General features: G+C 45.9%; 1 protein-coding gene across 3 annotated transcripts in view; it reads right to left on the reverse strand.

Annotated features, from left to right (window-relative positions):
- Nucleotides 1–13,056, reverse strand: part of NFIC (nuclear factor I C) — a 343,790-nt gene that overhangs the window by 254,019 nt on the left and 76,715 nt on the right. For all 3 annotated transcript variants that reach the window (XM_069216686.1, XM_069216683.1, XM_069216684.1), the window contains exon 2: nt 9,574–10,105. In XM_069216686.1, coding sequence (XP_069072787.1) covers nt 9,574–10,105 — 532 coding nt within the window. The remainder of the gene's footprint in view (nt 1–9,573; nt 10,106–13,056) is intronic.

Raw genomic sequence — 13,056 nt, forward strand, 5'->3', positions numbered from 1 at the left:
CTACCTCAAACTACAGCACTCAAACTGTGCCTGCCTCAAACCACAGCCCTCAAGCAAACTGTACCTACCTCAAAGTGCGACCCTCCAATGTGCAGGCCTGCCTCAAACCGCGGCCCTCCTACGAATAAGCCTGCCTCTGAGCGAGTCACACACAGTCTCTACCTACCAACAAATTCCACCTACCTCAAACCACGGCCCTCAAACTGTGCCTGTCTCAAACTGCGGCCCTGCAACGAATAGGCCTGCTTCTGATCCAGCCACACAGAGCCTCTACCTACCAACAAACTCTACCTACCTCAAACCACAGCCCTCAAACTGCCTGCCTCAAACCACATTCCTCCAGCAAACTTTACCTACCTCAAACTGCAGCCCGCCAACGAACAGGCCTAACTGTGCCAACCACACACATCCCTCTGCTTACCAACAAAAATGCACCTACTTCAAACTACCGTCCTCCAGAAAACTGTATCTACCTCAGACTACAGCCCTCCACCAAAATATACCTACCACAAACTACAGTCCTCAAACAAACTGTACCTACCTCAAACCACAGCCCTAAACACTTGGTAGCTACCACAAACCACAGCCCTCGCGCAAACTGTAACTACTTCAAACCACAGCCCCTAAACGTACAGTGCCTACCTCAAACCACATCCCTTGAGTAAACTGTACCTATCTTAAATCTCATCCCTCTAATGGTACCTACCTCAAACCACAGCCCTTCAGCAAACGGCACCTACCTCAAACCACAGCCATCCAGAAAACTGCACCTACCTCAGCCCTCAAACAAACGGTACCTTCCTCAAACTACAAGCCTGTCTCCGAGTCAGCCACACACCGCCCTCTGAAAGACTGTGCCTCATTCAAAGTACACCCCCCAACAAATGGACCTGCCTCCGCGTCTAGACGCAGCCTACCAACAAATTACCTACTTCAAACCACAGCCCTCAGCACGCAATACCTACCTCCACCACATCCATCCAACAAACTGAATCCATCTTAAACTACAACCCTCCTACAAACTATGCCTACCTTAAAGTACAGCCCCTCAGCAAACGGTGTCTACCTCAAACTACACCCCCTCAGCAAACAGTGCCTACCTCAAACTGCAACCCTCAAAGAAACTGTAGCTAACTCAAGCTACAGCCACAGCAAACTGTGCCTACCTCAAACTGCAACCCTCAAAGAAATTGTAGCTAACTCATGGTACAGCCCCCAGCAAACTGTACCTACCTCAAGCTGCAACCCTCAAACAAGCTGTGCTCACCTCAATCTGCAGCACTGCATTAAACTGGGCCTGTCTTAGATTGCAAAGACAACCATCTAGAATACATTGAGGCCTCAGACTACATCCATAACACACTGGCCCGCCACAAAGTACAGGCAAAGCCCTCAACAAACTCTGCCTGCCTCAAACTACAACTGCAACAAATTAATCTGCCTCGAAATCTAATCATGGCTCTCCGACAAAGGTTCCTACCTCACAGTGTAGTCACACCACAAACGATGCTTAACTCAAACTACCCCCCTCCAAAGAACTGGACCTGACTCAGACTTCAGCCCTCCAACAAACTGTGGCTCCCTCAATTTACCGCCCCCCAACAAGCTACATCTCTCTAAATCTACAGCCCTGGAAATCTGACTGCCCAGCCATCTAACAGCCTGCTGCTGGCTGCAACTACATACTCTAAACATCCGACTGCCTCACATACCAAGCACAGGCATCCCCCAAATCAGTCTGCAAACTACAGCCCATCAAAGTGGACTTGCCTCAGTGTAGACCAAACCCTGTCAAATATCCCGTCTCCAAACACAAACTTGAGACTCCAACAGGCAGACGCTCCAACAAGCTGGCCTCAAACTGCAGCCTCAAATAAACTGCCCTGCCTCAGTCCTCAGCACAAACAACCCTGTATGCCTCGGAGACTTGGCACTGACATAACAAAGAGGCCTGACTTCAATTGAAGACGTTCTACAATAAATAGGACTTGAATGCAGCTATCCACCTCAAAAGCACCACTATTTGAGTCTGCATATTCTTCAATTGCAACATAGCGAGCTCCCATGGTAAATATCATGTTATGTTGTAATTTTTAGCCTGCACTCTTCTGGCATCGGAGATATAGGTGGGCTTTCTCACAGGTCCATTCACCGGACTGATGATGGTCTGTTGTCACTATGACTGGTCGGTTCAATGTCCTAGATCGATCATTTGTAGCAATAATCAAAATGAAACTGATTAGCATGGCCACCATTCTGAAGGTGTTGTAGGTTTTCCTTTTACCAAGCCACAGCAAATACCCGAGGTTCTCTGTACCAGTCGTCATTGGGACTGAATATTCATCAGTGCCTATGAATCTCAATAATAAAGCAAAAAGTCACAAAACGTCACCCCAAAATAGTGCATTTTGAATTGGCTGGGCCTTCCGCGCCTAGTAAAGATGACACTATGACAAGGAACTGCAGTAGGCCGGTTCCAGCACAATAAAAAGTGGACCAAGAGGAAGGCGATGGCGTACAGAGAGTAAACATTTCTCAAATTGGTTTAATTTTGGATCCGAATTTTCCAAATGTTCATTTAACCCATGTGGGACCTTTGCGATACTGAGGCTGAGACCATTGATTCTTCACTTCGGTTGTCCAGTTTCGATGGGAATGCCGTACACTCCAGAATTCAAAAAACTGAAGTCATGTTGATGAGGTAGGTCTTAATAGATGTAATTATTGATACATCTCCTAATGACAAACATATCCTTTTACGTGGAGACACTAAAGTGTGCCTTAGACAAAGTTTTAAAATTTGCCAAACGTGTAGTGTTTGCTCCCTTTGTCACTATTACCAAAGTCAGCAGAATTCAAATTTTTTATGGGTCATTCCCAATGAGGTGAAATCCTGTGACATCTACGTTTTTCAAAAGGTAAATGAACTCACTGAGATATCTTGCCCGCGCTTGCCCAACTGACCTGTGCTCTAGATGCAGGTAGAATATCACTGAAGGCTTCTTTAACAATTACAGGCCTTTTCAGGTTACAAGAGGCTCTTTTCTGACAATTACACACCCCACAATGTGCTCCGAGCGGGGCTGGAACGGTCACTTGGGCCTTGTGGCATTTTCCCAGTGAGCCACAGGCTAGAAGGATCCTATAAGCGAAGGATGGGCTACCACCATCCAACCCCGAGTGCGTGTGACCCCATTCTTACCACGGCCTCCAAACATTCATGCCATGAATCACGCATTCTTCTCCCGCAGATGTCCACTACAGGGTAAGAAGGGTGAGATCCAGGCCATTTTCCTAGGATATCCACTTAAGATATATTTACATACAGTAAATCTAGAGGGATCTAATTTACACAGTCCCTGGTTCTCCAGAAAATCTATTAGTCATCGACAACACTTTCCCCCCTCCTCGGATGCACATTATAATTAAGAAAAAATTAATTCTATCACATGCACATTAACTTTAATCACAATTGCCTTCTTGTGTTCAACCCAATCTCTGCAATGCACGCCATAATGTTCTCCAAATCCTAGTTTTGCTTCATACATATTCAATGAACGCTACATGTGTTTCGGTATTCTGCACGATCCCTTCATCAGGAGATAACTTATGTTAACAGATAGACCTGGAACAAACACAAACAATTTTGGAGTTGTGTATTAATTCTTGGGTGCATCCAGCAACCATCCCCAGCCATATCCGCGAACCCTTACTAATAAAATCACTTCATTTACTCCACACTTCATTTGAGTTCCTCCTCCAATGTGACGTGGTTCCGGGTGTCAGCCCTTCGAGATGCCAGAAGCCACACCCCTTTTACCATTTTTGTTCTCTTACCAGTCTTCGAGTCAGATCGGCTGTCTATCCGATAGAGACCTGTGTAGCTGTCTCAAAGAGACGGTTCTATGTTTGCAGCTAAAGTGACTTTCCACTGGGCCGATGTAGACCCCTGCCATCAACTGAGCTGCTCTTTCTGCAGTGAGTGACTGTTGGAGAGAGCAGGCCCGCTGTCTCTATGGTGTAAGTGACTGTTTCTGACGCCTGCCATCTCTATGCATAGAGTGGCTCGACTATAGGACATAGACAGCCTCCTCCCCCTCCTCCACCCCCAATCAGCAGGTCTGCTTTCTTCAGTGGTAAGAGGCTTTCTCTCCGAGATCTAGCGGGTGTCTGGCTGAAGAGAGAGACTCTCCCCTCCTCATCAGCGGGCCTGCTGTCTCCAGTGAGAGTGGCTGCCTTTTGAAGAGACCTAGATGGCCAATTATCTCTTGAGAGAGTGCTGCTGTCTCCCCCAAAAGAGCTCGCCCACCCCCCTGCCCTCCGCTATCAGCTGGCCTGTTCTCTCTCTGGCGTGTGACTGTCCCTCCGGCAGAGATGGCGCCCCCGGCCCCTCCCCAGCAGCCGGCCGGTACTTCTCCAGTGACAGCCGGGCTCTTATCAGCCGAGTGTTTCCAGGCCCTGTGGATGCCGGGAGCCGCCCCTGACCCAGACACGGTCACGGTCGACAGGCCCAAGGTCACAAGGTTCAAGCTCAGGAGGGCCCGGGATGTGTGGTGGGGCCGGCGGTCTCTGCTCACGCAGCCCAGGGAAGTGACCAGTGGGGGGCGGGTTCAAGATTTGACAATGAGACTGGGAGGGTTTTCCCAGTGTCGGGACCGGATATTATGTCATCAGCTTGTTCACAAGACCCAGGGCCCACAGCACCCCTCCGACGCCCAGCAGCAAAGCGCCCACCCCTTACTCCCCCAGCCCTTCAGTGCACCCTCTCTGAGGTAGATATCAGAGAGCCCCCCGCCCTCCCCCACTCGTTGCCTGTCACTGTCTCCTGTTCCAGCCCTCACCAGCCCTCTCTTTACCCCGTCCCTCCCACAAGCCATAACCACCTCCCTCTCAAGGCACCCGAGGCTCATATCTTCAGTTAGCGACCTCCCTTTACCACCACATACCATATATCTTTCTTTTTCATGGGAAAGGCAAGGCCGAACAAATCACAGCGGCAGACCACCGAGGCCCGGGGCAGGATCAGACCAGGAGACCCACAAATCAACAACCGATGTCCTATGACCAGAAGCGTTACCAAACAACACAGTGGGATCTGGCGACCGAGTCCCTACGTAGGACACCTATCAACGTAGGAGACCATTTGGAAGACACATATCAACCCACCAAACAAGAGGTAAAATACGTCATCCTCAGAGACCAAAAGGGCAGGATGTATTCACCTCAGGGATCAGCCTTACAACACATCCCAATCTAAGAAACTCATCACACAACACGTGTCAACTCAAGAGACCAGCTGTACAGTACATCCCAACCTAAGAGACTTACCATACAAGACGTGTCAACTCAAGGAATCAGCTGTACAACACATCCCAACCTAAGAGACTCATCACACAACACGTCAGCTCAAGAGACCAGCTGTACACCACATCCCATCCTAAGAGATTCACCATACAATACATGTCAACTCAAGCGACCACCTGTACAGTACATCCCAACCTAAGAGACTTACCATACAAGACGTGTCAACTCAAGGGACCACCTGTACAAGACATCCCAATCTAAGCAACTCATCACACAACACGTGTCAACTTAAGAGACCAGCTGTACAGCACATCCCAACCTTAGAGACTTACCACACGAGTGTCAACTCAAGGGACCAGCTGTACAACACATCCCAACCTAAGATACTCATCACACCACACACGGCAACACAAGAGACCAGCTGTACAACAAATCCTCACCTAAGAGACTCATCACACAACACATCAGCTCAAGACAGCAGCTGTACAATGAATCCCAACCTAAGAGCCTCACCATACAATACATGTCAACTCAAGGGACCAGCTGCACAACACATCCCAACCTAAGAAACTAACCACTCTAACCACATAACACATGTCAATTCAGGAGTCCAGCTGTACAACATATCCCAACCTAGGAAACTCACCACACAACACATGTTAAATGAAGATACAAGCTGTACAACACATCCCAACCAAAGAGGCTCATTACACAACACATGTCAACACAAGGGACCAGCTGTACAACACATCCCAACCTAAGAGACTCACCACACAACACGTTAGCCCAAGGGACCAGCTGTACAACACATCCCAACCTAAGAGACTTACCGCACAACACATGTCAAGTCAGGAGACCAGCTGTAAAACGAAATTCACCACACAACACACGTCAAATGAAGATACAAGCCGTGCAACACAAGTCAGTCGAAGAGACCATCCATGCAACACTTATCAACCCAAAAGACTCACCACACCACACATGTCAACTTAAGATATCTGCCATACAACACATATTAACCTAAGAGAACAGCAGAACAACACATCAACCGAAGAGATCAGCCATACAACACATAACCTGAGGCGAGCTGTACAACACATATCAATTCAGGAGACCTGCCACACAAAGTACCTTCGATTTAGGTCAGACTGCATTCCAAAGCCTTGTCCAATCACTAGCTGGTTGTCATCTACAGCAGAGCATTCCAAGCCCTCTGCTAATCTCCGCTGGCTTTTAATGTGTAGCAAACCTATTCCAAAATTTAGGCTAATCTCTACCTGCCATTGGTTCATAAAACAATAATCCAGACCCTCCACTCATTTGTACTTGTCGTTAGTCTGAAGCATAGAGTTCACCACTTTCCAAATCCTGGGCTAATCTTGATGTATCACTTATACAGCAACCTTTGGTAAACCTCCATGTTCAATATTTTTAAAGACGTCTGCAATCTGGCATAAACAGGGGAGGCAGGGACCAGCATCTGGGAATGCTGATGAATTTTAAAATGGGAGAGAACATAGAATTTGGAGGAGTTGGAATTTCCACTTTTGGGGTCTGACTTTTAAAGACAATTAACCATCTCCTACATAACTCTGCACTGGTTGGCAACTAAGATGCTTTTCAAAAGCCCAGAATACAGTCACAGCTCCCTCGTTTATCTTAGGCGTAAAGTAAGCTTTGTCTCGCTTTTAGCTCTGTCCGCTGTCATCTTACTCTAACTGTGTATTTTTAGATATATAACAGACCACATTTCTTTTTCAGCTATTAACATTGTACATCTAGTAAAATTATGTAATGAACACAAACATTAAAGATGTGCATTCTGGGAGAAGAAATATGCATATGAGGTTGTTCCTTGGGACTGTGCCTATCATCAGGGCCCTGAGCTTACATCCTTCCAGCACCTGCTACCAGCTGAAGGCAGCGGCAGATGGGCCTATGGGAAAAATGGGTAAACCTTTCAAGGCGGGTGGCTTTTCTGAATGGGGAGTGGATCCGGGGAAGATTCCATGACGTGTCTGGCAATGCCCTCCTTGCAACTGACCAGGACAACCCTCAACCCATTTCACTGGTTCCAGCCTGATGTGAAAAGTACAGATTTCTCCAGAAACCAATCTGCTTGGACTAAGGGCAACTTAACCTTTACCTCTACCCGTTGTTGGTTAAATGCAACTTTTTTCTACTTTGCAAAAGTGTCTCGTTCCAAAGGTGAAGTTACAAAATACCCCTTATTTCAAGATTCTCCAGAACAAACTCAACGCATGCCAGTTTGCTGTAGAGACTCCTCCGCGAGAATGAATGCCTGTGGTTTCTCCTCTAGTCCTTACACAGAACAATGGAATCTTGTATTGTGTGATCGCAGGACGGAGGTCACCTGTGCTGGAACAACACAGGTGCAGTCAATGTACGGAACGTTCTCATCTGGCAACAGTGCAACATGTTCCCTCTTTCCAAGTCTCTGGAAAAACCGGTTTCCCAAGCTTGAGATCGTTCACAAGAGCCCTCTTGGGGACCAAAATCACATCTGAAGCACCGAGAAGAGCCCTTTAGATCTGCCCAATAACGCTAAAATCAACCAATCGCTGGGCCCCTTCTTTCACCCGGCCCCTCCTCCTATGATGCTTCACTGTCCCTACAAATTGTGGAAGCAATTATTAACTTTATCCAGTGGAACAAACTGACCGGCTGCAACTCAAATGTATCCTAGTTTTCCTCCTCAGGTGCCATACAACGTCATCAGCATAGCCTTATTTTACAACCTCACCAACTGAATACATGTCTGGGTGACATGCGACCATTAAGTGATGAGATCACAGGATGACCAAGGAATTAAAATGCGGGAATGATCCTCAGGTTACTTGAGAACTCGAGGTGAAGAACTCAAGGTGAATACAACCAAAATGCAAACTGAAGTCACATGGTTAAGGGATCAGGCTTGCAGAAGGGGGTTGAGCCACTGGTCAGACTCACAAAGGGTGAACTCCGAAGTCACATAGCCTCATTATGCTCTAAGGTTTCTTAAGTTGCATTCACCGGGGTGGGGGGGGGTAACCTATGGCGATGTGGACACAAGGCCATGGAGGCACCTTAGATGGTCATGGTGTGCGGTAATCTAGGGTCAAAGTTTAAGTTGTGGTCAGATATGTAATTGAGTGTCAATTTTAAGGTGGTAATGTCAAGATGATTGTCTGAGGTCATATGATATGTGTGACTGGCATTGGGAAAGTCACGCTAAGGCATGGGTCCTCTGCTCACAGGCTTACTGGTGGTGTCAGAGGTCAGATGCTCCAAGCTTACAGTATGGTGCAGAAGATCAAAGGGTGGGGTCATAGGTCACGTGTCAAGGGCTTGACTCAGGGATCAAAGATACAGAGATGTAATCACAGGTCACACTATCGGGTACTCGAACAATAGAGCTCACATTTCAAGGAGTTTATAGGGCATTGATCACTGAGACGTAGCAAAAAAGTGATAGCTGAATTATTTCAACTACTGGTAATTAAGGAGGAGTCCAGTTGTTCCAGGATGAGGATTAGGGTTACCTAAAGAGGTGGGTAAGAGTGGAATCTGGAGTCACTGGTCACAAAGAAGAAAAGTGGAGCTGGTGGTCGCACAGTGAAGGGGTGAATCTGGAAACATAAGCCAAAGCACAGGGATGTGGGCCACAAAATCGACATTTGAAACCTGATGTAGTTGATCAAGTGGGAAGGCCAAGGTCACATGTCAAGTATGCCTGGCTGAAACTGAAATCACGTCAGTGTAATTTGAGTAATTTTGAATTACACGCGTCACATAAAATTCCTGAAATTTTGCCAATTTGCATAGCTACACACCATTGCCACTAAAATTCAGCACGAACACATGTGAACAACAGAATGCAAGCAATTGTTGTTCACTGTGCTTTTGTTTGAATGTGTCCTACTGTCACAAATTGATGTGAGAATGCACTTCAAGCAAAAACATAGCACAAAATGATGATTTGTAATTATGTGTAATGTCATGCAATTTTGCCAAAATTTCACTTAATTACACAACAGCAAATTACCTGAATTTCGCACACGGCTAATATAAAGGGTTGGAGTCTTGGGTCGCCATTAATGAGGGTGCCCAGAGGTATCTTTATGGAGATGGTGATTTTATGATTCAATACTCCAGCATTGATTATTATGGGTGAGGCGAGTACGACAGCTGAGCCATAACTTCCAATAACATGTCACAGGCAATAACAGGCGATACAAAGCGATGCAAGAAATTCCAGACACCACTTACCTCTCTCACGAACGAAGTAGGCCAAGTAAAGGTCGAGTTCCTTCACCGACACGCTTATGTGATGTGGTTGGACGCAGAGAATGGGGTTAGTGCATTGCTGGGACTTCACCAGCCGCTCCCCGTCCGTGCTCTCCAGGGGGATCCCTTTGAAGAGTATGACCATGACCAGGTCTAACCGCCACACCTTGTCCGCCTGCCGCAGGCAGTCAATGCGCCGCATCTTACCCTTTTGGTCAGGGTTGGAGAGGACACAACATGAGCCCTTCTTGCCCGTGATGGACAGCACAAAGTCCTCCCGGAACTCGGGCCTGATGTCCTTGCGGAGTTTGGCCAGCAGGCGCGAGGCCCATTTCTGCTTGACCTCCGGCTTTTCATTGAGAAGTTCATCCTTGACCGCCCTCTCCTCGTCCTTGGTCATCCTCTTCTCATGCTTCTTGAAGTACTTGCGCTTCCGGGCTTGGAGGTTGAACCATGTGTAGGCGAAGGCGCGTACATGTGGGAGGAGAGCTTCAATGAAAGGATGAAACTCGTCCTAAACAAGAAAGAGAGAAAGAAAGAGTTCACCATCAGTGACGTGTGGACCATAACCAAAAGAACAATATTTAGGCTTAGAAGACCCGGGAGTAGTGCAAGTCATTTACTGACGTCACAACTTCCAGGACTGTTCTTAAAATTATTGGCCCCAGATATATCGATGTATGCATATACATTAACCATGTTATTGACTCCCCAAAAATGACATTGACTCCTTAAATAGTGAAGACTTGCTATTATTAAGCCTTCCGTGATGGTATTTTAGAGTTCATGTAGAGATTTCCTCAGTTCCTTGGGAAAAACGTGATTTGTCAACTGTTGGGTGTCTAGCTCCCGCTAGAGCCTAATGCAGGGTTGCTACTCACACTGTCAAGGATAACACGGGCCTACACACAGGCCCTTTTGCCTATATAAGAGGCCATTAACATTTACCAGGGTAGAAAACCCCCATCCCATGCCCTCAGATATCTCTAAATCAGTATACACTTATTTTTCCCAGGTCATCGCCATCTAACAAAAGCTACATATGGGCTACCACCCAGATTTCCCAGACCAGGAACATTCCTGCCAAGTTTCAATGAGAGCCCTTCACTCATATTATATTGGAGTAGGGGGGCAACCCACACAAATCCTATTCTGCCCCCCCTTATTTATGAGGACTTGGGCATCTCTGAACAAGCCCTGTATGGATCGGTCACACATATGTACCAGGCCATGGCACCCTAGCCCAATGGCTACACAGATCATCACCTGCACTTGCCAAGTCAGGGGTACACCAAATATTCGGATGTTCTCCTTGGTAATCTTAGGGGTAGGACTGATGACGCTCCTCTTTTAGTTACCGCCCTGACCTCAATTCATCCCAAATCGATCACTCAGGCTAGCGCCGTTCAACAAGGCTCTCCTCCTGGCAATTTCTGCTTTAGTTGCTGGTGCTATCTATATACTCGACCACAAAATGCATTAATGAGGATAAAAATAATGTTTTTAACAAATCTATCTTCTAATTTGTACCTAGTACCTAATACTAGGGAAAAAGTACTCATGAATTTGGAATCGGAGGGAGGGCGGTACAGTTCAACCAAACAGACCGACTCCTCTGGGCATAACAGGAACCGCAAGAGAGGAGATATCGGAGATGGATGTTGTGTTGCTTTCTATAAGAGGCTGCCGCTTACCAGCCTCCCACATCTAAAGTGACAGATAAGCGTGAACACCAAACAATGGGGTAGCATGTCCTGAAGAAGAACAGTTCTAGAATGATATTACTAATAACATATCAAATGTAAGAGATTTCAGAATATGGAAAAGGCATTGAGCTTACGACAAAGTTGATAGCAAATATAGTCAGCAACAGGCAAATGTCCCAGTTGCTCATGGTGGGTGGAGCACGGCCTCAAGCTGGCCAGAAAGGTATGTTTTCTGGCAAGGTCGGTGGTAGGATTCGACGAAATATCATTGATAAAATGGGTGAATTGGCAAGGGAGAAAGGCAAACGATTATTAACGAAAAAGCAAGATGTTATTAATTAAGGAGATTTGGTCAGGAGAGAGTCAATGAGTTTAGTGTTCCAGGATCAAGGACAGTTTTTAATCGGGTGTGGTAGTTAATGGTTTGCTATCAACGACCTAAGTCAACAAGTTATTGTTCGATGGGGGTGGGGTCTATTACTCGTAAATCGTCCACTGAGAAGAGTTATTGGCATGGGACTGGTCAAACAATTATCTATTAACAAGCCTAATAAATTAAGACTATTTTAGCGGACAAGCAAACAGATGCTGGTCAGTGGAGGGTAATATTTGATCAAATACGGTGAGTTGGGCAAATATTGGTCACTGTGACAAGTTGAACATTAGCCTGTATTGTAGAAAGGTTACCTAGGGTATCCGTCAAGAAGGTTGTGTACCTAGTTAGTGGTCAAATGTGACAACCAAACAGAAATAGATCAAGGGAACAAGTCAAAGAGAGCCAATCAAGTCAGTATTTGTCAAGGATCTGATTGAAACAGCAATGGTAATTGTAAACGATTATTGTCCCAGAAGGCCTGTTATTGCTCTAAGAATGATTTGGGCAATAATGTATAGGGTTGAGGAGTTGTTGGTTAAGGGGTGAACCAATTTTAGGCCAATCAAATTAATTACATAAATGTTTTGTGAAGAGGATAATTTCAGCAATCATTGCCATGGTTACAAATTGTTTTTTAAGTAAATAACCTGCATCTGAAGTTCAGAAAGTCTCAATTCAATTTTATTTTTAAAAGGCAATGCATTTAGAAAAAAAGGAACAGCATTTTAAAGACTGGAACAATTCACCTTACATGGCAAATCAGTAAGGACAGAAGGTGTAAGTGGGAATATAAACATTATCAAAAGCACACACACACACAAATGGAACACAGATGCACTCAAGGATCCTCACAACCGCTCTACCACACCCGTCTATGCAAAAAAAGAACTACCTCCGGTTCGTAAGTATTGTCTGCTGACTATCATCTGAGCCCTGCGGGATTTAGACAGCCAGAAAGCCAATCAATCCAGTGCCTGCAGACAAAATTTATTCAATATTTTGCAGTAGAAGTAAGCTAATATGCAGACTTAACAATGTTATTTTTGTATGATGTGTTTTACAATTAAACCTTCATCTGCAGAGCACTGGAAGCAATTTATTGAGAAAAGGGTAACAGAATGGCAACCAGCTGTCATTCACAGGTTATCTTGCTTGGAAGACGTTGTCAGTGACTGACACCTTTTCTTAATTTTCTCTACCTCAGATCGGTTCTTATTTTCTCATTTTGTCAGAGCAGAGGAAAAAAGCAACTTCTTCAGCTCTCCTTACTAAGGTCCGATGACTGACAACTAACAATTTGCAGCTCTAAATTTGTAGAATCTATTTTCACAGATGCAAGTTATCATTGTGTCTGCTTAGGAAGGCCCACATTCTGACAAGGGA

Source organism: Pleurodeles waltl, chromosome 12 (assembly GCF_031143425.1).
Source record: "Pleurodeles waltl isolate 20211129_DDA chromosome 12, aPleWal1.hap1.20221129, whole genome shotgun sequence".
Lineage (NCBI taxonomy): Eukaryota > Metazoa > Chordata > Amphibia > Caudata > Salamandridae > Pleurodeles > Pleurodeles waltl.